The 26,380-nt window shown below is 51.6% G+C and overlaps 1 protein-coding gene across 1 annotated transcript; it reads right to left on the reverse strand.

The window, feature by feature from the left end:
- Positions 1–505: 505 nt before the first annotated feature.
- On the reverse strand, positions 506–26,380 carry SLC13A4 (solute carrier family 13 member 4). The gene is made up of 14 exons (XM_047095255.1): positions 26,169–26,380; positions 24,024–24,196; positions 23,563–23,617; positions 20,811–20,850; positions 19,961–20,038; positions 17,875–18,059; positions 13,385–13,504; positions 12,064–12,165; positions 10,386–10,487; positions 9,560–9,657; positions 9,221–9,345; positions 5,636–5,797; positions 4,290–4,427; positions 506–2,590 (listed from the first exon to the last, which is right to left on the reverse strand). Exons 1-14 carry the CDS (start codon positions 26,378–26,380, stop codon positions 2,453–2,455), a joined length of 1,728 nt encoding a protein of 575 aa, XP_046951211.1. The 3' UTR covers positions 506–2,452.

Genomic DNA, 26,380 nt, shown 5'->3' on the forward strand with positions numbered 1-26,380 from the left:
ACAAGGGGTCGTGAGTTGTTTCTGACCTTTCCTGTCCCTGGAATGAGCAGTCTTTGTTGGCCTGATCTCTGGTGTTGGGAGAGAACAGTGCTGCTTTTCAGAACGGTCAGTAGACCGGACTGAAATAAATGCTCTTTCTCAACTGGCCAGTCGAGTGCACTGGCTCCTGGAAGCTTCCGGCAGCATCTGCCGTGGGGAGCGGCACTGCTTCCCCTTTAGGAGTGAGTGCGGTTCTCAAACGCTCGATGGTGGCCAATGATTCAGGTCAGCTTAATTCTAAGTCAACGCTTCCTTCTCTTTTTACTTGTTTATACTCCTGGAATCTTATTATTTGCACCTTTTTCTCACTGTCTGACCTAGAGGCTTGGGGTCCAAGTTCTGTAATTGACATTTGACACTTTGGCAGCCATGACGATACGCTAACACCCTGCCTCTTCTGAACATTTCATAGCAAGAGAACTATGCAGATTCCATCAAAGCAGCCATAGCGTATATTACACTGGGATTTTATTTGGGCTCAGGAGGTCTTTATTTTCATCACTAGTCACATAATGTGGCCTAAGATCATTGATGTAGAAGAAGCAGTAATATCCACGGTTAAATCCTGTCAGTTTCATTGTGGTCAGAGCACGCAAGTGCTGACCGGCACAAAAGAAATGTTATAATTCACAGACCCTTGATAAACTAAGAGAGCGACTTCACTGATAAGTTATTGTTGTGGGGAAACCGCCCATGCTGTCAGTAATAACTTAAAATCAAGTAAAACAATGTAGCAGCTCTAGGGTGTACCTTTTCCAGTAAGACCTACTTAGCAAGTAACTGGTGGTAGCAATCAGAACTATGTAATGTCTCCAAGCCAGGGGGATTGGGAGCTATATCCAGTCATCGAGCAGGAACATCTGTCGTGGAGAAAACGGCCTGGTTTTTCAAGAGGAAGAAGGAGGCCTTGATTTCCAAAGTGATTTTTTCTCACAGGAAACATTTATTAAGTAGTTAGTTTACTATATTGTATGAGTTGCGGGGGACTTGAAGAGACGTAAGACGTCTCTCCCCTCGAGGGGCTCCCTGTAGGAAGTGGCTGGTGTGTGAGGCCTTCTGTACTTGCTTTCTCAGGAACAAACTACTCATTACATCCAAAAGAAAGCCAGTCAGATATCGCTAATAGCACTGTGGTCTTAATGATAGTCTTGGCCTTTTTAATAAGACAGGTAGGGAAGTTTTTTCTCCCTCCCAACTCAACCAATGCAGTGGTATTGATGATTAGTGGAAAGCGAAGAGAGAGACAGGTGCCCCCCCACTCTCCAAGAGTAGAGAATTCCTATGAAACCTTCCGTAAGCCAAAATGACATAAAGCGAAGAGGCAATTGCCATTAATTTATATGGAAAGACGTTTGAGCGTTTCCAGACCTCCGCAATAACCTCTCTTAGGCTTCCCTGATACCTTAGGAACTTCTTGCTGACGGGTGCGCAAAGTAAATGGGCATACAGCACAGACACTCGCAGATGCAGCTCGCAGCTCTGGCAGCTCCGCGCAGAGACGCCGGGTGCAGTTCCCCGGGAGGCGGCCCAGCGGCACCACTCCAGTTGCTCAGGTTGCGCACTGCCCCTCGAAGGGCTCGCCGCAAAACCACTGAACACTACTTGGACTCTTCTCGGAAATCCGAAAATCCTCTTCAGTTTTCCTCCGGTTAGCGAAAACAGGTACTCACGTGGGTCTTTTGTAAAAGCAAAGTGGCGTAACCAGAACTTTTGAAAAACCGGGGATACCTGTACTGACTTCAGTGTGTCTTCTGTCTCTACTTCTTTTTCCTTGGACAAAGAGAACAGTACAAGCCTCTTTCTAAAGGGGGACACTATTTCTTTATGGGAATTTGGTGCCAAGGGTAAAGAGAAGCCATTGAAGGGAGCTGCTTAGAAGGGAATCAGAGTAGTGAGAAAAGAGTACTGATCGCCACAAAGAGGACTTGCCAAGGTCACCTTTTTGTGGTGAGAACTTAGGATAGAAACGCTGAGGAGAAAGTTCCGGGAAGATTTTCCTCCGAAAGAGGAGATGTGACTACACAGGTGGGATGATTTGATTTCTCCTCCAACTCCTAAAAAGGGGTTAAGGTATTAAGAATAACATGGAAGCCAGTGAGGCTAGTTTGTGAGGCTTAGTTAGCCTCTGAGGGGTGACTGAGTCAGCCTTTCTGCTCTTCCTGTCCTCAGAAAGACCTGGAGAGCCCAAGATACAGGACGTGAGAACGGTGCTAGGTTTTCCTGAACTACAGTGCTGAGGAAGGAGGGCGGAGAAGAAGGCACTAACGTCCCAGCATCGGAGGCTTCCTGCTCGTCACCTGAGGTGGCAGGCTGTGGAATCTTCTGGTGGGGGTTGTGTGCTCCTGGCGGCTTTCTTGGTCAGATTCTGTTCGGCGCTCGTAGCTCCTCTGGCTGGGCTGTGTGCCCGTTTGTGTCAGGCCTGATCAGTGAGGTTACTGACCTTAGCCCAGGCTGGAAAAGTGTCCAAGTGGAAGAGGCTAACTCCCCATGTGTTGATGGCCACCATCACGATCACCAGGCCAATGACATTGACCCCCAGGCCAGCTTTCACCTGTAGGACACAAACCAAGCCCACCCAAGTCACTGAGCGGGCAGCAGCACAGACCCCGGGTGCTCCTCTGTGCCCCCCGCCCAAGGGTTGGCGCTGGTCTGTCGCAGTCGCTGCCTGGGATCCGTAGTGTTGCACGAAGGGTGTCTTGGGAGCGTGGCAGGATGGGAGAGGCCACTAGAACCGTCTCCACCTGCAGTGCCGTCACTCCCAAATGGAGGCCTGGCACGTGTGTGCTTGGAACACCAGGTCTCCGTTTGTTAAGACTCACGCCAAGCAGGGGCCCCGCGTGATAGGGAAGTGCATTAAGGCAGGAACTTCTCGGAACCTTTAACGTGCTGATACGTAGGGGGACCTGTAGGAGAGGCCAGGTTCTACAAAGCCTTTGCCACTGTTAATCGTGTTTTCCTTCCCAAAGGAACGGCCTACGGAAGGTTGTGTACGTGGGGTTCACGTGGAGAACCAGGCCGGCTGCCTCTGCTCAGCCCTTCGGCGGGAGAGTGACGCGGGCGAGCTAGTTTTGCTTCTTTCCGCTGAGGGGATGTCGCCTCCACGACTCAGCCCTCCCGTTTCTGCCACGGAACTGAGCCTCACAGGCTGAGGGGGGGGTGTGTGGGGCAAGATGGATGGCTGAGCCAGGGCCAGATGGAAAAACGTACAGTAAGGAGGGCTGGCGTTAAGTTGGGAAAGCTGTGGGGAGATGGTTCCAGGCAAGTGACTAGATGTGTTGGCTCCCTGCTTTGTGGGCAGGGCCCTGGACGTATTAATCGGCCTTGCCCCCTGGGCTTTGGGCGTGGAGGGCCGCCCCTGTCTCCTAGCAGAGGGGGCAGGTTCTAAAGGGGCTGATCCTTTAGAAGGAGCCATGTAGAACATTTGGTTGGCACCCCCACCTTTAGAAGATGAGGAAATTGAAGTCTCGAGTCAGCGCCCAGGAGTAGCTCACTTCTTGTCACCTGGTGCCTTTGAAAGGCGCTGTCTCTGATCACTTGATTCCAGGGTAGAAGGTGTGGGGGGATGGGGTGAGTGGTGGGGGCACCCGGGAGAGTTAGCTGGGGGGACAAGAGAGCTGGGGCCAAGCTCAACTCTCTTGAGCAGACAGGGTGGCGCAGTAAGAGATGGGGGGGGGGGGATGGCAGTGACCTCCCTTCCCCGAAGTATTACAGAGCGCTTAGGTGAGCGGGTTGAAAGCTGAAAAGGATCTGAATATCTGCTCCTGGCCTGGAGCTCTTGCTTCCTTTCCTCCATTTGATATTTACAGGGCCGCGGAGAACGAGTTTGGACTCGAGTGAAAAAGAATTGGTGAGGCCCTCCCTGCGCCGTCACCCCTTTCCCTTTCCCCTGGGCCCCTGTGGTGTCTCCCACTCGGCTCCCATGAGTAAGCCAGCAGCTTTTTGAATGAACATGCCTGCCGGTCCAGTGAAGAAACGGAGGCAAAGACTCGTGTCTCATCCCACTGGGCTGCGTCTCGTGTCTGTCCCAGCTTTGTCTGTCCGTGTACCCACTGTCTCCCAGAGTAGGGGGGCAGAGGACGTGGTTGCTATTCTTGGTGCCTGTGGGCCAACCGAAAGCCTTCTTACCAGCACCGTTCTTTCTACCACACCGCACTGGGTGTTGGCAGACCACAGGCGCTGCCACAAAATGATAAAGCTCAGAAGTCCTCCCGGCTGCCGGGGCCGGCGGGAAGAGGGCGGCCGCGACTCACCATATCTTTGATCTGGCAGTGCCCATAGCTGAAGACGATGGCGTTGGGGGGATTGCCCACGGGCAGCATCACTGCAAAGGAGATGCACATGGTGACTGGGATCAGGGTGTAGAGTGGATTAATGTGCAGCGTTTCGGACTAGGAGAAGAGAGAATTCACAGACACGTTAGCGTCAAGATTATGCTGGCGTTTCTCGGGCTCAGCATCGCAGGCACGCTTTCACTGATGGTTTGGTGTTCGCTAACCTTGGCTGGAGACCACGCGCTGGGGGTAGTTAGGTCACGACCCTCAAGGGCATACAGTGCTGGGCAACCCAAATGGGCTCATGCTTCTCCCTCTCTCCCCATGGAAACATGGGCCTTAAGTTCCCTCCTGGAAGGGATGTTTCATTTCTTGGGGCTGGTCTAATTTTACTCCTTAGCTGAGAGATTCATCCTTCGAGCTCAAATCTCATGACTAAGCTGCTTTGATTGGAGTGGGGGGGGTCCTTCATCCTTGGGGTGCAGAACCAAGGTTGTTTGTTTGGCTTTTTCTCTAAGTAAGATGTTTGCTTTGCATGGGATTTGAACCCATGGCCTTGCCCTCGTCGTTGAGGGGTTTTGACTAAGTGCCCTCCCGTGCTCACACAGGTGGCGGAGGGAGACATCTGAGCAATGAGCAGAGAGAGTGACCGGGGGTAGTTTGGGGTTAAAAAGAGCTGAAAGATATCATTTTGTGGGGGATGGGGAGGAGCCTTTGTTTTCTAGGTTGCAGCCCGTGGATGGGACAGACGCAGCATCGTGTCTGGGGCGTTACTTTGGGCGCTGCTCAGCCGGGCTAAGATCTGGCAGTTGCTCTCCTCCCCTGGTCCATCAGTAACAGACTGTTCTGAGACCCTGGGGTAAGGCTGGCATTGCCCTCAATTCTCAGACTCTCCTGGACAGAGAGATTGGGGGGAGGTGGTGATGCTGCAGTCTCGGTCTTAACAGCTGAATGTGCTCCTGGGGGCATTTTGCCTCCATTTTCTGTAGTTATTCCTCCTGCCCTCCTGTTACGTCTTAGGACAGAAAGAAATTTGATGATGGTGAGGAATTGGAATCCTAGGGTTTTAAAGTTATTTTGTCCATTCAGAACTGCCTCAAAACGAATCCTGTCTTTCGGAAAGGATTTTCTAGAAGCCTTGCTGCAATCTGTTAATTTATTGATTTACTTCTCCGTGGCTCTTTGAAAGACGTCATCTCCAAACTATGGCTTGAGCACCAATCAGTGAAGGCCATGGCAATGACCAGAGGAGAGGGGCAGCCATGGAACTGCTCCCTGGGCCCGGGGGAGCCCATCTGGACACCTGGGAGCCCTGCCCCACTCACCAGGCTGCATAGGATAGGCAGGAAGATGGTGATGGTGGCTGGGTTGCTCACAAACTCTGTGACAATGGACACCAGGATGCATGCCAACAGGGTGATGGCCCACGGTGGGAGGCTACTCAGAGACAACATCTGGTGCCCAATCCATGTGGAGAGGCCAGAGCTCTGCAGGAACACAGGTGATACAATAAGAAGAAAGGAGGAAACACCCATTCCCAATGGAATTCTTAGACTCCAGAAGGTCAGGGATGTGGGGGGGGGGGGGCGCTGAAAGGAACCACCAGGAGTCATCTAATTTGCCTCCCTATTTTCAGGCGGACTGGACCCAGAGGCATTACTGATTTGATGATTAGTTAGACAGTTTTTATAGCCCAGAAAATTCTTTTTTTTTTTTTAATTTTTTTTTAATGTTTATGTTTATTTTTGAGACAGAGAAAGAGCATGAACGGGGGAGGGGCAGAGAGAGAGGGAGACACAGAATCGGAAATAGGCTCCAGGCTCTGAGCCATCAGCCCAGAGCCCGACGCGGGGCTCGAACTCACGGACCGTGAGATCGTGACCTGAGCCGAAGTCGGACGCTCAACCGACTGAGCCACCCAGGCGCCCCATAGCCCAGAAAATTCTTTATGATTGTATAATGGCTTGGTAGGGGCTAGAGATTTTGGGGGCGACTAGCCCCTCAATGTCAATCTCATTGCTCTCTCCAGCTTCTGACATTCTCACTCTGGGTATTCAGTCAACAGTGCTTTTTACACAGACTCCCCAGTGTAATCCTCACTTCTGCTTTTGAAATCTAGCTCGCTTATCACCTGTGAAAGGGTGAAAATTATCAACATCTTTGGATAATGACCTTTCCTGTGGTTTTGGGGGAGTCAGTGGGCAGGGCTGAACACTAGAAGCTTTACATGAGTGACGAAGGAGAGGATTACGGGTCTATCTCCACTTAGTGGGAAGGTGCCTCCTCCTGGGAAGGTGACCCAGAAGCCGAGTCATACGGTCCCAACCTGTTTCAGGTTCAATCTCATCATGGCTGACATCAGGATCTACAATCGTCAGTACTTTTTCATGACACAAGATATAACCTTTTCCATTAGCAAAATTTACATCGATCCGCTCCAATAAATGAATATCCCCTCTTGGAATAACTTATTTGGTTGGGAACTGTTCATTTGCCAATGGTGAAGATCCCCTCCCTCCCCTAAAAAATGAAGGACACCATTGAATCCTTGTGCTAAAAACCCCAGGTCGCCATATGCATTCTCCTCCCTCCCTCCCTTCTCCTCTCCGTCCTGTGGTTGATGTGCTCTGCTGTCCCCTGAGTACCCTGGAGACTGCAGACGCACTAAAGGACTGGAGAGTAGGGCTGAAAGCAAGGTGAGACATAACTCCTCAAGGTCAAGTCCTACTCATATTTTGCTGTTAAAGACAGCCTCACCGCATCATCAGCAGGCTTTTTCTCCCTTTTGCTGAATTCATCAAAGGCTACTTGATCTCTATAGCACCCCAAGGCGTGCTCATAGGCAGCTGGTGACCGAAGGCCTTCAGAATTCTCTCTGCTGTGGCCCTTTTACCTGGGAGCCTTGACAGAGAGCTGCAAATCCAACATGCGGGGACTACAGCAATTCATGGTTGGTACAGAGCTTTGAGGCCTATAGGAACTCTGTAATTATTATCTCGTCTAGCACATTAAACCTGGCCCACTGGACAAAGACAGGATAAATTGATAAATTTAAAAATAAATTGATAAATTGGATTGCAAAGTTAGAAAACAGAAAAAGGAAGTCTTACTTTTTTTTAAACCTTGGTATGCATTTTACATTGGATTTTCCTCATGTCAAGACTGAAATGATTTCAAACTCGGTAGGAATCACTATGTCATACTTGAATTATATTACTAAAATTAGTAGAGTCATTAGATTGTACAGAAATATCAACTATGCTCTCTGTAGTATATACACAATTTAGGTTTAAAAAAAAAAAATCTTTCCAGGCTAGACTCAGGGGCCAAAACTAACAACTGAAATTCAAAAAAGATAAGTATGATATTCTGAACTTGGAATCAGAAATACCAACAGCATGTATACAGAATTGGTTGAAAGACTTGAAGTTTAATAGTGGCTAACAGTTAAAAGAATGAGGGTTTAAAATTGTGTTGTTTATTTTTCAGAGAGAGAGAGGGAGAGAAAAAGCACGAGTGGGAGAGGGGCAGAGAGAGAGAAAGACAGAGGATCTGAAGCGGGCTCTGCGCTGCCAGCCCGATGCAGGGCTCCAACTCACAAACCGTGAGATCATGACCTGAGCCAGAGTCGGATGCTTAACCCACTGAGCCACCCAGGCGCCTCCAGAATGGGGGTTTTAATTGGCTGCAATTTCAACATAAGTGTTGACATGAGTGCCATTGAGGCCTTGTAAAAGCGTCCATAAAAATACAGAATGGTGCTTGGATCAGAGGTGAGAGTTGGGGCTGGAGTAATAGGACTACTTGACTCTGCAGTAGACTGACCGCCTCTGGACCACGTTTGAATAAGGTCAGGGTCAAAGTGTAGTGAGTGGTGAGAGAGACCAGCGTGGTAAGGGGTCACTATTTCTTGATGAATGGTTGAAGGAACTAGGGACTTTTAGTTGAGAGAGGAAAAAAAAAAAAAAAGATCTAAGGGGATCTAATAACTTTTTATTATTTTAATAATTATTACCCAGGATGGGGCTCCAGAGGGCAGAGTCAGAGCCAATAGTGGAAGACAGACAGAGGACCTGAGCTGAATGTAAAGAACGATTCTCTCTGTTCCCTGCTCAAGAATACCCGGTCACTGGTCACTGGTGGTGTTCAAGCCCAGGGGTGTCGTGCAGGGAATTCTCTCATTGGGTAGATGGGACCCAGTGTCCTCCAAGCTTCCTTCCAAGTGTAGGATTCTTTGACCTTATTTTTAGTGATGCAGATAGCACTGGCCCTCAATGAATGGGCAGTCAGAAGTGAGCCAAGTTAATGAATATAGCAAAGGTCAAAGGACAAACGGTGTGAACCTGGTTCATTGTGAGGATCATTCTCTACTTCAGGAAGGGCTGACGCTTTCCCACTGGGCCCCTTTATAAGATCTCATCCCAGTTGTGCCCAGTCAGGAAATCAGGGCGCGTTTACAGCATATGCCTGAGCGTTAGCGTGCATTCTCCCCAGGGGCTCAATATATGCGTAAGGACTGACTGAGGGGTAGTTCTCCGTGTGTCAGTGCAGGGTGTCTCCGGGCCCTTACAGACACGTCTCCTAACACCACTGTCACACGCCCACAGGGAGATGGCTATGAAATCCAGTCTTTTCCTTGTGGCAGTGTGGGCCGGTGAGTGAGGTGTGAGCGCCCGTGTGCCAAGAGCCCATAGCTCAGCTGGTCTGTAGCTCTGTTCCCAGCAGCATTAGCTTAGGAGCTCAGGGCAGGAACAGGACACGGGATGGCCACTCCCATCTGGACTGTTCCCTTGGGTGACCATTCACCTCTCCCTCCGTGCCTTTGAATCTTCCTCCCAGAAGCGAAATGGCCATTAGGTAAAGCAGCTTGAAAATTCTTCGGCCCAGTGACAACAGAATTCAAGAGTTACCTTGCTGCCTGAAGCCAGAGCATAGCCTCCTCCCACCAGAATGACAATCTCCCAGGGCATGGTCTTCTGGAAGTCCTTCCAGGTGATGATGGGCTCCGTCCCCCGGGAGGGCTCCTGGTTCTGCCCTGGATCACAGGTAGACAGAGGTAGAGCCAGATGAACCCTAATGGGTGGGATTCGTGGAGTAAGGGCCTAACTGCTGAACCGATGATTTGGGAGCGGGCTCTGCCTCTATCGTGGGGTACGGGGGAGGCACTCAGAACAGCCTCGGTAAATCTCCTTCCCCCACTTCTGACTTGGGTATTATTGACTAGGGCCAGCCCCAACTTCTTCTCTCACCGTCACTCTTCTTCCCAAAGCAAGGCTTCTTTGCCGGGATCAGGAAAAGGAGGAAGCCGAGGAAAACGGAGACTGTGGCATCTGTGCGGTAGCCCTTCCTAGCAAAGAGACAGGCAGGGCTGGAGGAGGAGGGTAGCACGATGTCTCAGAACAGTCCCTCTGGACGCGGGGCCTCTCTTTGGGACCTAGGCTGGAGGGCGGTCAGCCTTCCCTCCTGCACCTGTTGCCCCACTAGCCAGCGGTGGGTTTAATGGGCAGCGGTCGATGTCTGGAGTCTGGGCCTGGCTAAGGTGGATGTCTAGTGTGGATCTACGTGCCCTAGAGAAGGAGACATCAGGAGTGATTTCGGTGAAGGGGAAGGGAAAAGGATGAGTTCTCTCTCCTGCAAGGGCCACACCTCCACGTGTGTCTTTGCTCCAAGGAGAAGCCGTGCTGAGAGAGAGCGGTGGCCCCGGCCCTCCGAGGTCCTGCCGGGGTGGCACGGGGGCCTCTGCCTGCCTCTCCCTGCCAAGGCCTCAGCCACCACTCTCACAGCTGATCCTGAACCCTCAGAGCCGCCTGTGAGGCAGCTCCAGTAACAAGACCAAGGTCACACGACTGGTAAGGGGCAGCACCACATCCCAACGCGACACACAGAGGCCACGTGGCCATTTTCTTCCTGACCCCACGCTCTGGCTTCCCTTAAAAGAGGGGACTTTCCAGGGAACAGAAGAGTGCTGCCCTTAAGAATGGAGGAGGGACACAGGTGGGACCTGCCTGAAGGCTCTGTGTGTGTATGTGGGCGGGGGGGGGGGTGTCTCCTTAAGGAGGAGACAACATCACTTACTTTTCAAAGAAAGAATCCCAGCCAGGAACAAAGCCAGGCTCCCGGGTAAACCACAGCACGGTCATCAGGATGAAGAAAAATCCGGTTACCATTTCAGGGTAGCTACGAAATACAACAGGAAGAGCTGCTCCAGGAACCGGGAAGTCTGCATGTTTTTCACTTCGCTGCAGGCGCTCCTGCGTTCGGGGCTCAGAGCCACCAGCTCACGGCGCTGAGCGGCTGCCGGGAAGTGGGAAGCGGGCTGAGAAGGTGCCAGAACACATGGCGTTAACCGCGGCTCCTCGAGGTGAGGCGGGGGGAGATACAGGGTGGCACAGCGGGATGCGGTTGTACAACAACACGAGGTCCACGGGGCGCCCGGGGGCTCACGCGGTTAAGGTTAAGCGTCTGACTCTCGGTTTCGGCTCAGGTCATGATCTCACGGTTCGCGAGACAGCGCGGAGCCTGCTTGGGATTCTCTCTCTTCCTCTCTCTCTCTGCCCCAACCCTGCTCTCGCTCTTCCTCTCTCTCAAAATAAATAAACACACATTAAAAAGAAAATAAGACAAAACACAGTACGGCCTCCGAGCAGAATGCGGTGGAAGGGGCCCCCGAACGCTGCTGGTGAGGGCAGGAGCTGCGACAGCCTTTTTGAGGGAATGTGCTGATGTATATCTGGAGCCTTCAACTCGGTCCTTGCTTTCATGCAAGGAAATAACCAGAAATGCCAGTGCTACGTTACCTATTTAAGAATTCAACATTGAAAATGGAAACAGCCTACATATTCAGCGATATTCCATGACATCAGGTACATTTTGGTATAACTGTAGGCTCAAATGAGATACATTTAATGATCGTGTTTGCATAGCAGACTTAATGGCCTGGGAATATAACGACAGCCTAATCCTAAGTGGGGGGGCGGGAGGCGAGATATAATACTGTGTTTAGTTTGGATTGAATTTTAGCAAAAATACATATAATTTTGCACAAAACAAGCATATAAGGAAGAGTGCATTATGTTAACAGTCGTTGACAGTTAACACTGAATAACTAAAAGTCGGCTTTAGTTTTTTCTTTATATTTTCCTTATGTCCTAAATGTTCTACAATGAACATGTATTCCTTTTATAAATTAAAACATTTAAAAATACTGCTTATACCGGGATCCTTTTGCCCAAACTGTACCTGCCAATTGCCATCAACGGAGAAACGGCCCCAGATGGGACACGAGGTCACTGGGGAAAGCCGATGGAAATTGCTGAGGATGGGGGTGTCTTCAAGTCTGTATCTGATGATGCCCGATTCCCCCCCCATCCCCCCCCGCCCCAGCTCCCTAGGAGTGTCCGTGGACCAGCGGTGGCCCATTCAGAGCAGTGTGAGGGGGCTGACTTTACGGGGAATTGGGCCTGTCCCCAAGAGTGTGGCTGTACTGACACATCTTTCCCCGGCCACCCCACGTATGACGTCCACACCCACACCACGGCTATACCTTGGACTTCGAATATGGTAAACGGGAAGGGTGGCCACCTGGAGTCTGGGCCAGCCGGACTTGGGCATTAAGTAGCAGTTCTAAATGCCTGGATTCATAGTTGCGGAAAACTCCCCCAGCTCAAGGGACTGTCGAGAACAAGGCTGCTTGTGTGCTCACTTTACCTGCCATGCTTTCCTGGGGGAGAGAAGGTGAATAGCTGAGTTTTACCTAATGGCTCCCAGCTTTTCATATTCCTCTTGGATCCTCTTCTCTGACAACGCTTCCCTTTTGGTCTTCTTCTTCTTGCTCAGAGAGCAGGTCTCTCTAAAACTGAGGAGGAAGAATGAGCAAAAGAACGAGACAGAGAATCCAAAGCAGGCTCAGCGCTGTCAGCGCAGAGCCCGATGTGGGGCTCAAACTCATGAACCATGAGATCGTGACCTGTGCCAAGTCAGATGCTTAACCGATTGAGCCAGGCACCCGATACCCTACAACTTTTTTTGTGCCAGGTTTCACAGCCTCTCATCAGCCTCTCCCATAGGCTTTTGGGCATATTTATCTGGGTATATATCTGGTGTATCGGTGTGAAGTCATGTCTTACAGACTTGGGCAAGTGTATTTACATGGGGTTGTTTTCTACGTGCTGGAGGTATAGAAGTATGCGGCTGTCATTGATGTCATAGTAGCTTCTGTGTTATTAAAAAAAAAAAAAGTCTGGGGGTGGCTGGGTGGCTCAGTCGGTTGAGCATCCGACTTCAGCTCAGGTCATGATCTCGCGATTTGTGAGTTCAAGCCCCACGTAGGGCTCTGTGCTGACAGCTCAGAGCCTGGAGCCTGCTTCAGATTCTGTGTCTCCCTCAGCCCGTCCCCTGCTTGTGCGCGCTCTCTCTCTCTCAAAAATAAACATTAAAAAAAAAAAATTTTTTTTAAAGTCTGCTCAGAGAACATTCCCTGAGCAATGGGAGTCTTGCGTCCCGTGGACCAATATCAAAACATCATGTGCATCTTCCCTTTATGTGTTTGAGGCTGGTCAACTTATGGTTATGAAGAAAAGGCTTCCTAAGCAGATTAATGTTAGAAATTATACTGCAGGAGGAATAGCTAACTTTTGATTCTGAGAAATATGAGCATATTTCACGCAACTACTAAGTATAAATCAGTCACGTGTATAAAACAAAGCCTAAAGAAACTTCTACTCGGAGTCACGTTTCTTTAGAAATTAGTTCAAATTACTCCGTATGCTTTGAAGGAAATGAAACTACATTAACCACCCACCATTCACACTTGTTCTAAATCAGGCAGTTCCTTTAACCAGCTAGTTGGAATTAAGAACATTCCATGTGGAGCTCATAGTGAAGTGCAGAGTCCACGTATGTTTAGAGGGTCTAGAACAGGTGACGCCTGACTCCCCATCTAGTACGGTGCGTTCTCCTCATGCGTCCTCCATGGTTATTGGTGGCTTCCCGAGGAGTGCTCTCCACGGCGCGCACCATGACTTTGGATGGACGGGAGAGCCTCGGTGCCTTGCTGGCAGGGCCCTGGGACTCACTTGCAGCCCAGGAACAGCCAGTGCATCCAGAACCAGCTGACCACCAGCATGATGAGGGAGATGGGGAAGCTGAAGAGGAACCAGGTGCCGAAGTTGACCACCTCTGCAGCTGGGTACTGGCTGGAGGGGAAGAAACCAGGTCAGTGATTAGAAAAGGGTGGGTTCCCATGTGGTGTCTGGGGGTAATAAGCTAAATGCTCCTTAAGAAGACATACATCAGAGCTAACGGCAGAGATGATGGTAACAATAAGGTAAAACGTTACCTAGAACTCACGTCTTTGACAGTCGCAACTCTACTGGTCCCAAGAATTATGAAGGAAACTTAAAAAAGGCACCTAAACACCCAAAATTGATTTCACTGAAGCGTATATACTTTGCGCTCAGGAGAACCACTCGGGAGCTCTTTGCTCTTGATTTATAGAAAGATTCTTCTTATATGTTTACTCATCTGTTTTTCAGGACAACAGAGAATGGAAAGGACAGTCTGGTATACTTTGTGTGATAAAGTCACTGAAGGAATATGAGCTTTGCCTGGGGGATGCAATTCTGGAGAAGTTTGGACTCTAGAGCATCAGGAGGGTTCCCGGTGTTGACTGTGCCCATAGGAGAACCATGACTTAGAATCTCTAAATCTTTGATCAACATGCACTGGTGTCTTAGCGTCTCAGGGAGGTTACCCGGAGGACTCTCCATTCATCACCAGGCAGGGCGGTGGCCCCAGCCCAGGTGTCGTTTCCTGGGGAGCCACATGTGAGCCACGTCTATAGCCTAGACAACACCTGCATTCCTTTCCCCTTGGGCTCTTCTAGTTGGGACTGGGCACAGAACTCCTCTAAGGTGGGAGGAGACCGTGCCCCTCTCTTCACACTAGACACTGCATGGAAAAAGAGAACGACCGAGAGAAGAATCCCCCAGAGAGAAAATACAACGGAAGCACAGGATGCAAGAGTGTTTAATCTTCTCTGCCATCACAGAGAAACAACACTGTTGTTTTGCACTGTGGCCTGGTCGTGGACTTACCTTTACCATCGGTGTGCCTCTTGGGAAGTTGTGACAGCTCGTGCCCTCACTAAGGGCCAGAGTCACTGTCAGTCACTGTCAGTGGAGAGAAGGGCTTTGGGAGCTAGAAGGACACCAGAGGGCATGTAAATCACTGAGTGATCACTCTGGGCTGCGCTGGGCCAACGGGCATGAAGTCTTGCATCATCTGTTCTCTGTACATAGAAGCCTAGGCCCTGCTCCTGGACCCGGGAAAAGGAATGGATTTTTCGGGTAGATTAAATAGACTTTTGTGGATAAATGTTAGGGCCTAATACCATCTATAGCACTTTAGAAAGTGTGACTATAGGTACTGAATGTAACAACCAATTTGTAGATTTTTTAAACACAGCCAGGATGCACTCTGGGGGTGGTCTGTTCACCAGTGCCAAGAAAAATAGCACGGTGGCATTTTCAGACCAGCGGGGATCTGGGGAGTCCACCTTCCTTTCACAGAATTCCTGTTGTCCAAGTCAGCCAATGTGATGACTAAATGTACCATGACACAAGCCAGGAAGTAGACTGAGGGCATATGAATTGGCCCGACCACAGAGTGAACCAGAAATTGAAGAGCAGAAACTCAGAGCTTGGACCGAATAATATGGTGTGACTATTCCGTGAAGTTCACGTCCCAGAGACTTCGGTCTTAACTTTCATTGGTCCATCTCCCCCTCCATTCCTCCCTTCCTTCCTTCCTTCCTTCCTTCCTTCCTTCCTTCCCTCCCTCCCTCTCTCCCTCCCTCTCTCCCTCCCCACCTCCCTCACTCCTTTCCTCCCCTTCCTCCTTTCCTCCCTTCTTTCCTTCCCCCATTCCCCCTTCAATCCTTCCCCTCTTCCTTCCTTACTTCCTCCCTTCCTTTCCTTCCTTCCCTCCTTCCTTCCTTCTTTCCTTCCCTCCTTCCTTCCCTCTCTCCTTCCTTCCTTCCTTCCTTCCTTCCCTCCATCTCTCCCTCCCCACTTCCCTCGCTCCTTTTCCTCCCTCCCTCCTTCCCTCCTTCCTTCTTTCCTTCCCCCATTCCCCCTTCAATCCTTCCCCCCTTCAATCCTTCCCCCCTTCCTTGCTTCCTTCCTTCCTTCCTTCCTTCCTTCCTTCCCTTCCTCCCTCTCTCCCTCCATCTCTCCCTCCCCACCTCCCTCACTCCTTTCCCTCCCTTCCTCCTTTCCTCCCTTCTTTCCTTCCCCCATTCCCCCTTCAATCCTTCCCCCCCTTCCTTCCTCCCTTCCTTTCCTTCCTTCCCTCCTTCCTTCTTTCCTTCCCTCCTTCCTTCCCTCTCTGCTTCCTTCCTTCCTTCCTTCCTTCCTCCCTTGCCTCCTTCCCTCCATCTCTCTCTCCCCACCTCCCTCGCTCCTTTCCCTCCCTTCCTCCTTCCTTCTTTCCTTCCCCCATTCCCCCTTCAATCCTTCCCCCTTTCCTTTCTCCCTCCCTCCCTTCCTACCTTCCTTCCCTTCTTCCTTCCCTCTCTCCTTCCTTCCTTCCTTCCTTCCTTCCCTTCCTCCCTCCCTCCATCTCTCCCTCCCCACCTCCCTCCCTCCTTTCTCTCCCTTCCTCCTTCCCTCCTTCCTTCTTTCCTTCCCCCATTCCCCCTTCAATCCTTCCCCCCTTCCTTCCTCCCTTCCTTCCTCCCTCCCTTCCTTCCTTCCGTCCCTCCCTCCCTCCATCTCTCCCTCCCCACCTCCCTCCCTCCTTTCCTCCTTCCCTCCTTCCTTCTTTCCTTCCCCATTTCCCCCTTCAATCCTTCCTTCCTTCCTTCCTTCCTTCCTTCCTTCCTTCCTTCCCTTTCCTGCTAAATGGAAGGGTGTGTTTATCCTCTTGGCTATGATCAATTTCTCTGCCCTCTGCTCTGGAGCCCATCCTTTCTTGTTTTCTCACAGTGATATCACTCTATCAATCATCACCTCTTTCCCAAAACTTTAATTTTCCTCTCCTCTGGACATGCCTATCAGCATTTAAATATCTTCCGTCTTAAAACCCCCTCTTGACCCCACTGGACTCTTCCTTTGTCATCATCCCATACCTCTCCTTCCCATCACAGACAACTCTCCGTCTACTCACCTCCAGCATACTCCTCACCTCACTGACACTTGGCTTCACTTTTCAATCTCTTGACCGAGTTGCTCTTGCCTAGGTTACCTCTGTGTCACCAAATCAAATGGACACATTTCTGTCCTTCTTTTCCTTATCCATTCAGCCACTTTCAACAGTATAGCCCACCCCTTCCTCCTTGAACACTTTCTTCCCTTTGATGGAATGACACCAGATTTTCCTCTTCCCTGGGTGATCCCTTTTGTTGTCTCATTTATAGTCTACTTTAAAATATTCAAGCTTAATATTTACGGTCCCTGCTCTACTTAACTCTCTCTGTTTTCCCTGAGTGATTGATCTCCTTCGCTCTCCTGACTTCAGTTTCCACATGCATCCCACCAGGACCCAATGCCATCTAATCTGGGGGCCCAGAACAACGTGCAAATGTGGGGCTACTCGTTCAAAAATTATTAAGAATTTTCAGATGGTGACAGCAGAGCACTGAGCTAAGTATGGGGCCCTTCTGAGCATGGTAGTTGATAATGACAACACGGGTTACATGTTCATGAAGACAGCTCTTCAGGCCACTAAATCTGTGCCTTTAGCCAAAAATAAGATTCAGAGCTGTGTATCCATCTGGACGTCTCAGCCTCCACGTCAACATTTCCTCATTTTTCTGCTCATTTAGGTAAAGGGCGACTCTCTTCCCCCAGCTGCGGAAGCCATGAGTCTGACAATCAGACTTGGCCTTTCCCTCTCTCGGGCCCATCTCTCAAATCTGACCATTTCTCCACTGCTGTCTGTGTTTGCAGGCCATCACCAGCTCTCTCCTGGGCATCTGCAGTGCTGTCCAAAATTATCTTCCTGCCGCCTACTTTTCCTTCCTACTTCCTTCCTGCTTCCTTCCTACTTTTTCCACTTTTTCAGTCCACCATCAGTTTCCCAAACTGTAAATCCGATCACCTCACTCCCTGCCTAAAATGCTACAAAGACGTCTCATGGCCTTTCAGATGAAGTCCAAACTCCTTCGTGGGCCTCAAGTGGCCCTTTGCGATCTGCATTTCCACCTTTTGCCCTCTGCCATTTTCTTTTATGGGCTCTTTTCTCTCGCCTCAGTCCTGCCACTCACCGCTTTCTTTGGAAAACCTGTCTTCATCCATTGTACTCCCACTGAGCCTCGGGTCTCGCTTCCAAGGCTGTGTCTTTGGGGAGGCCTGTTCTCCCTGTAGACTGGGTGGCCCCCGTGGGCTCTCCCAGCAGAACCCTGCCCCTCTCCAGTCCCACTGAACTGTCATGCTCGATGTCTCTTTTCCCTCTTGGTATGGAAGCTACTCTAGGCCCATTTTCTGCCCTATCCTTAGCACCCAGTTCCATTCCTGACACGTAGTGGGTGTCGAGTAGATATTTGTTGACCAGGTGAGTTACTTACTTGTTGAAGTGTTCCAAGAAAATGAGGCTGGTGGAGGTACCAATAATGGTGGTCAGGCCCCCAATGGTAGCAGCGTAAGATATGCTCAGAGACAGGCACTTGCAGATCATCTGGTCACGCTGGGACTTGTACTTCCTGTTGAGCTCCTGGTTCCTGGGCCCAGGAATCAGGACTAGTGGCTTTTCCTATCGGAGGAAAATTAGTCAGTGCCTCCAACCCAGCGCGGGCTGTCCCCCACACAAGGCATGAAAATAGGGGCATCATGGCGCAGTGGAAAGACAAATCCCAATCCTAGTTCTACCGTTTACCAACTTGGGCAGCCCCGCTGGGCTGCATATTCTTCTGTAGAATGAAGATCTTATTTTCTCCACAAGGTTGTTACAAAGAGTAAGTGAAGTAACGTACGTAAAGCACTTAGAACATTTCCTGGCATTTAACGAATGCTAAGCTATTATTACTTTTGTTGTTAGTAACAGCGCGTTCTGTTTCTCACTTGAATTCCAGCAAAACTGGTTGCTCTCCGCTCTCTGTGTGAATAACACATGGAAGGTGGTTGTTCTATCCAGAGCTGGAGTGACAGTCCTGACCCCGAGAGGACTGAGAAGTAACGCTTACGTTGCAGGGGGAGTCCAGTGTGTGATTCTCTCCTCCCTTCCTCACGCTTTTCTCCTTTTCACCTCTTGGTTTTGCCTCCCCACGCCCCTCCTCTGCTTGCCTTCTGTCTTCTCTCAGGTCCTGTTTGACCCAGATGGTGGCCTTTCAGGGTCAGAGGTTGCTGACCTCTGGTCTCAAGTGTAGATAAGCAAGTGCCCTCTGCTCCCCCAGGCCTGGTCTCCCCTCACTGAGTCTTCATGAGACCAAGGCCAGCAGGCCAGATCCTGGGAAAACCATGGCGAAGAGGCCATCTTTCTCAAAGCCCTACCTCGTAGGAGAGCCCAGGCCAGTCTGGACCCTCCCTAACCTTCCTGAAAGAGTCATTATCAAAGCTGGAAGAGACCTCATAGATTCTCTGGTCCAGTGGTTTCCCCCCTATCCTTTCTACTAATGAACATTTTCACGGACCTCCAATATATAAAATATGATGTAGCATTTCATCAGCGTACATCTATTTTGTAACTAAAAGTACACACACGTGTGGTCGGGGCGGGGTGGGGGCGGGGCTTGGATTTGAATTGAGATGCTCCTCTCACTACTAGTTCTAAGGCCTGGGGCACATGATGTGATGTCCTTGCCTCATCTGCAGAAATGGAGTTCCAGACTGGTACCTCACCAAGACTGGGGAGAAAATGCTTCGGACGTGCTTGGTACATAAAAAGCGTTTCATAAATGGTGATGGTTATTTATGACCATGATGGACGTTAAGGAATTGAGATTATCTGGATGGACACAAAGATTTGAAATCAAGGGTTTTAAGTGGTAGCTGCAATTTTATACCAGCTTCAGTATCTATCTTGTTTCTGCATTTTCTTTCAGTGGAATAGTAAGTAGCAGGAGGATCCTCATTTGCACAGAAAAATTTTCTTACAATCTCAGAATCAGTAAAATATTTGTGTTTTTCCTGAAGCACTTATGAGAAACAGCTTGAACACCTCTGATCTGGTCAAACCCCCTGTTAAAAAAATTTTTTTTAATGTTTATTTTTTGAGAGAGAGAGAGAGAGAGAGAGAGCGAGAGAGAGTGTGCGAGCACAAGCGGGGGAGGGGCAGAGAGAGGGAGACACAGAATCCCAAGCAGGCTCCAGGCTCTGAGCTGTCAGCGCCGAGCCCGACGCGGGGCTCGAACTCACGGACAGTGAGATCATGACCTGAACCCAAGTCGGACCAACTGAACCACCCAGGCGCCCCAACTTCCAGCTTTTATGGTTGAATTAAAAACAGGGGCTCAGATGGTAGAATGGCTTGCCGAAATCAACAGTGAGTTAGACGTTTTATCCCCGTGGCACGTGCAGGCCAGACATGCATGTGGCTGGAGGCCTTGGTGGCAGCCCTGACGCCCTCATACCTTGAAGGCCAGCGCCCCTTCGGAAGCTCAAGGCCTTTCCTGTAGGAAACAGGGTCCGGGGTGGGGGGGTGGTGAGTTCTATTACCTGGGATCGGTGCTGCTTCTTGCCCTGGGGTGTTGCCATTTTGACAGGGTTGGTGATTGGGGGCACCCCATTCAGGTTCTGCAGGGACAAAGACCATCACACTGTCAGGAAGACGACGTGGTGGCCCTCAGAGGGACCACGTAGTCGCCCCCATGGGCACCCCACGCCTGCGCCAAGTGGAAATGGGAAACCGGAAACCGGGCAGAATGCGCAGCAGGGGGCCGCCCCACTGTGCCTCCAGCCCGCACCTCCCCATCCAGCCTGGTATCGAGCCGCCCATTTGCACAGGCTTTTGAAACTGGGCAGAGCACGGCTGCGTCCTTGCAGGAGAGCCCGGCTTTCTGGAACTTCATTAGCTAACGATGAATCCTTCATTTTTCTTTAACGCGAAGGAGATGAAAAACAAAAATCCCACCACAACAAAGTCCACAGTGTGGGCATCAAAATTTGGGCTGCCGTACGAAGACGTACAACCAGCTCTGGGGGAGGAGTGAGGCCGTAAACTCGGCTTTCCTCCGTGAATGTGACCCTTTTGATAGTTTTTGCGCGGACTCCCCAGTGCAAGGAATCCCGAGGGTGAATCTGTGGTTCCTGGAGGGCCGAGGGTCGGGTTCCCGCGAAAAAGGCCACCGTGCACTTGATGAAAGGCTAAGCCCTCTCGCGACCAGGGTTCAGAGGTACCCAGGCCCTTGCCAGGAGCTCGTCCGGCCCCTCTCAGGTCTTGGCTGGAGTGAGCACCTCTCTGTTCTCACACCAGCGGTGCTGCTGGGCTCCAGGCCGTCTCTGTCCCTGAGTCCGCTCGAGGGACCTCCAAGTGATCTTGGAGCACGGAAAACACCCAAAGCCTTACCTTGTCCTGCATCAGAGAAGTGAAGTCTGCAGTCGACGTGCTGGAACAAAGCAAAGGAAACGGGAACACAACAGTGGACCAGACCTCATGCCCTTCCCCGCCCCACCTTGGTGTTCCGCGTCGTGACTGCTCTGGGGTCCGGTTTCCTAGGCTGCAGAGAGACTAACCTCACGCGGGTCTTGCTAGCCTCCCGGAGACGCTGCCGGGATTCATGGGGACACAGCAGTACTAACACTACTCACTAGCGCGGAGTGCATTTGGGGGGCTGGCCCTTAAATACGGACGTCAGTCCTCCTGACGTTGTCGCCACGGATCGCTGGTCCCTGCATTTATAGAGCAGACAGGTGGGCCGGTCTCTGTCTGCCTGGAGCGCCTGGGCCCCCCGCCCCCCAACCACATTCTCACTGGCTGACTCGGTGAAGGTCACCGGCTAGTAGGAGACATTTGCCACGTGCTTCCCTGAGGCTGCAGGAGCAGGGAGGGCCTGCGCGCGGTGAGAAGCCTAGGTGAGCAAGAGGTTGGGGGGGGGGGGCGGGGAATTTCTGACACAGCTGCTCCTGTGTGTGCTGAGTCTCTTCCATGCCCGGGGGTCCCCCACCCAGCCTTGGCCTTGAGTACAGAGGGAGGTGGGAACTTAACAACAGCACTCCTGGCTTACGCTCAGCGCTAAATGCATGCTTCGGTTTTAGTTTTTGGTTTTTTTTTTTTTTATTTATTTTTTTAACATTTATTTATTTTTGAGAGACAGAGAGAGATAGAGCATGAGTGGGGGAGGAGCAGAGAGAGAGAGGGAGACACAGAATCCGAAGCAGGCTCCGGGCTCCGCGCTGTCAGCACAGAGCCCGATGCGGGGCTCGAACTCGCGGGCCGAGAGATCGCGACCTGAGCCGAAGTTGGACGCTGAACCAACTGAGCCGGCCAGGCACCCAGGTTTGTTTTAGTTCTGAAGGCAACGGGTGCCGTGAGCGCTCTGTGAAGACAGGTGTTGGACACGCGTGCAGGACTGGAGCCCTGTGGCCATCACCCCTGACCAGGCTACCTCAAGCGCGGGTGAGGAGTTGAGCAGGGTTTGGAGGGAAGCATTCTTTGGAGAGGGTTGTTGGCCTGGGAGGAGTAGCGTGTTATGATGTTTCCCCTCCCTGCTTCTCAAATCGGGTGAGGAGGGCAGGCCTGGAGCCCCTCAGACAGCCTGGAAGGTGCTGGCCACCGTGGAAGATGGCCATCCTCACCCCACAAACGGCCTGGCCCCCACCAGCAGTCTGCTGAGGGAGTTCTAGGGACAACTTGAGCTCTTTGCTTCAGAGTCTGGGGACATGTATTCAGGTCTGGAGAAGAACAAAGGCAGGGCATGATGCCGAGTCTCTCTTGTCATGGGTCACGCACTCGGAAGGTGGCAGGGCGGGAGCCTTCTTGAAGAGGCCCCACCCAAGAGGCAGAGGCAACCCCGGAACAAAGGGGCTCTGAGGGGGAGTAAAGCGGCAGAGCACAGAACCAGGAGGTGGGGGGTGGGGGGTCATCCGGGAGCACCTCACCACCGCCATCAGGCCTGGGGCTCGGCAGAGGTCACCTCAAGGGGACACTGTAGGGATGCTGAAGGTGGGCGCCCGGCCAGGCCAAGTGAGGGAGCCAGGGTCCAAGTCTCAGAGATGGTATGGACCCCTGGAGAAGTCGGAAGCAGCAGGGGGGCGGGGGCCCAGACGGTGGGAGGAGGAAGGGCCAAAGAGGAGTCTCTCCCCACGCACTCTGACCTCTGACCCTGCAGGCCTGGTGGGGGGTGGGAGCAGAGCTAGTCCCCACCCTTCTGCGCCCTCCCCTCACACGTGCTGGTTTCAGTCAGTGCCAGTTCTCACGGCCCATGAAGTCACCAAACTACAAAACTCAGTTTCGCTACACGTCCAACTTTTAGAGGCGATACTCCTCAGCGACCCTCGAGGACAACGGTCTGATATAAAATCTCCAAATGAAATGAGCCGTTGATGGATCTGCCTCACGTGAATGTTTGGGGGGTGTAGTTCTCCTTTTTTAGCTTCTCTCCACCCTCACATGGCTCTCTCCCCACTGTCAAGCCCACTACCTGTCACCTCATCTTTCCGTGTCATACCTGACAAGGCCAAGTCTAGTAAGACCACCTCTGGTATCTATAAGATACTTGGTGATCCTCTGAGAATCTTCAGTGACATTCATTATGCGGATGTTTTCCCATTAATTAAATGTATTACTCTCCTAAGGACACCAATTCAGATGAAATTCTACTTGGTAGGGGCGCCTGGGTGGCTCCGTTGGTTAAGCGTCCGACTTCGGCTCAGGTCATGATCTCGCGGTTCGTGGGTTCGAGCCCCGTGTCGGGCTCTGTGCTGACAGCTCGGAGCCTGGAGCCTGCTTCGGCTTCTCGGTCTCCCTCTCCCCCTCCCCCTCCCCCTCCCCCATTTGTGCTCTGTCTCTCTCTCTCTCAAAAATAAATAAACATTAAAAGAATAAAAAAGAAGTTCTACTTGGTAGCTGTGTGGACAATCAGACTAGTCAGTCTTTCTGTCTCATCCCTCATCACTGCAACTCCTTGTGGTTGAGGGAGTTGCCCTCAGGATCTTGGCAAGTGGTTCCGAGGATGGAGAGGAAATCAGGACAGAGGGAAGTGTCGAGATGTGAGCCTGGCATCTAAAAGAGCTGTTCGTATGGGCTCAGGGCCCAGCTTTCCTGACCCCTGGAATAGACCCGGCAAGGCTCTGTCTGGGAGGAGGGCAGCCATACTCACTCTTCATTGACAAAGATGAGTTCCAGGGAGGGTTGACTGTTGTTTACGTCGAGACCTACGGTATCAAAGGAAAGCAGACGTGAGCTGTGGACGCTAGAGCTGAGCGTGTAGGGCAGGGCTTCCGGACCGGGGCTGAATGGGGAAACCAGGGCGTATCCTGCGTGAGGACTGCCCTCCCTCCGCCTGAAAGCATGGTGGGGTGTGGAGACACACAGGCCCGGGGGTGGGGGGAGAGGGGTGGTCATAACCGTGGAGTGTTCGGGGGAAAGGGGCAGGTGGTGGCTGATGTAGGAGGGGGAGGAAGAGCCAGGGAAGCGGGGCCACGGGTTACAAGGGCTGGTGTGGGACAGAGGGCAGGGGAGGGGCATAGATGAGGGAGCCCGGGGAGCCGCGCTGAGCCGGGCCGTGTCACAAGAGGAGGGTACGAGGGCGAAGGGGAGGTGAACCCCAGCAAACTGTACTGATGGGCTCGGCCTCTTCGGCGCTGGAGTTGCCCGCCACGAGCTGCTCCTCCTCGGCACTGACCAGCTCCTGCAGCACGGCCTCCACGATGGGCATCACCATGGCGGTGGTGGACGTGTTGGAGAGCCACATGGAGAGCAGTGCGGTGCAGCACATGAAGCAGAGCAGCAACCTGGAAGGCAGGGCGGCCGGGGCACGGCGTCTACGGCACGGCCACCTCCCAGGGGCCCCCGCTCACTCGCGGGGCTCCTTTGGGGCCTCCTACGAACCCGATGGTGCTGGCTAGGGAACGGGGTGGGGTGGGGGTAGCGTGTGTCCAGAAGGTCCGATGTTTATGTCATGCCTTCAACTCTGTACTCCCAGGGCTCGGCACAGAGCAAGCATTAAATGAGTATTTGTTGAAGGAACAAACCACACGCCACGGGCCAATGGCCTCAGCTAGAAAAAAGCCCCTCCGTAAGCAGAAACTAGCTTTGGTAGTAGGGTCACAGGGCACAGACTTACTGATTGGCCAACTCTGCAGCCATTAGCTTGGTGATGACGTATGGGCTCTTTTGGTGCCTAAAGGAATTCTTTTTTTGCCCTTGCAGCCAGCACTTCTACGGGTACCATTACATTCTATGCTCTGCAGCCAGGTCACCATACTTATTAGTGACCACGTAGAGATTGACGTGTGGAGCTCACAGTTCCGCTCACCGCTTGCCCCACTGTCACCCTGCTGAAAGCACAGCCCCCCGGGTCACCCAAGTGTCCCGTATCACCGCGTTCACTTTTCCAGCTGGTGTCATGAAGAGTCAACCCTTGGAGGAAAACACTAACCAAAAGAACTCTCAAGTGATTTCTCTTGGACGTTGAAAACCTAACAATGTGTGTTGGAACAGACAGGGTTCTCACTTCCGTAAGACAAGGCAACACAAAGACTATCCGTGTTTACTGCTTTAGGTGGGATCACTGACTCTGCACGATTTGGGGACAGCACATTTATCGAGAGGATTACGTCAGGTGGGCCAAAGTCCTGGTGGTGTTTTTTTGTTTAGGCTGATGGTGTGAGTTTGCCTGCCCGGGACCCCCACCAGCAAGCAAAGAGCACTACCGGGGGTGGAAACATGTGGGGGGATGAGTTAAATAAAGAAGAGTGGAAATGCGATGGGATAAGCATTCTTGAGTTTGACCTTGAGTTTGAGTACACGGAGGTTTTAAAGAGCTCCAGAGTCCCCACGTGACGTGTAGGTGCCATTGTGTGCCTAGGAGGTTGAGTGTGGGGTACGAAGTTATCGCTGAGCCAAGTGGCAAATTAACTTAAATTAAGCTGTAGTTAAGTGGGATACAGGAACATCCTTTTAGGCATAACCTGTATTCGTCTAAATGACCAATGTTGAAAACTGATACCATGTTATTTATTTATGTTCCATTGGACTCCCAAAGGAGTCAGGGCAGCTTACAAAAACACTTTACAAGAAAGTTGTAAATAGAAGGAAGTGAGACCCACATTCCAAAGGGAGAAGGGTCAGGCTATTCAATGGAGCAGAGGTGAGGTTAACACAAAACTGTCAATCCTGACTTTCTTACACATCCCCCAAGGTTGGGAATCTCTCTATGGGCATTCCTGACCGCAGAGAAGAGGGCACAGTCGAGGGCACGTGTTGTGATCACAGACGCCAGGTCAGATGCAACATATCTAAGCTGTGGGCTGAACCAGTGATAACAAAGTCTCAGGGTGGATGGGAGGAAACCTCCGTGTCTCCTTCAATGACAAAGGAGAAGACACCCATTTCGTCGTCCAGCCTGTTCCTTGTTATACCAGAGAAAGGTTGAGAAACAATGTACGTTGGTCCATCTTGTTTTACCTAATGGGCCCCTTGTGTTTTGTAACCTGCTGCCCTTACGGTCTAGATTACTCAGATAAATTCTTTAGACTGTGATAATAAATGACACCAAAGTCACACACTCAAATCTCTAGTCTATGATCAAGGGCCCTCTCACTGGAGAGTGAGGTAGGAGCCCAGCAGCCCTGACGTCATCCCCTCCCCATTAGTAGAAAACCAACCCGAACGGGACGTCCCCCTGTGGCCCAGGACCACTGTCCAGGTGGCCCCTGGCTGCTGGGGGAAGCGCTATGGCCCGGCACCCCAAGGACCGCTTACATGCCCGGCTTGGCTCCAGCCATCATGACCATGCGCAGAGCAATGCGTTTGTGCAGGTTCCACTTCTCCACGGCAGCTGCCACGCAGATGACACCCACCAGCAGCAGCGTGGTGTTCTTGAAGTATTCGGCGGCCACCTGCGGGAAGGTGGCACAGGTCAGCCTCTCCCCCACCAGGGCCCAGAGGACCGGGCCGTACCCATCGCAACCCAT

This window comes from Lynx rufus, unplaced genomic scaffold (genome assembly GCF_022079265.1).
Source record: "Lynx rufus isolate CCGP_SWC_20201006 ecotype Redwood Valley unplaced genomic scaffold, mLynRuf1.p SCAF_4, whole genome shotgun sequence".
Lineage (NCBI taxonomy): Eukaryota > Metazoa > Chordata > Mammalia > Carnivora > Felidae > Lynx > Lynx rufus.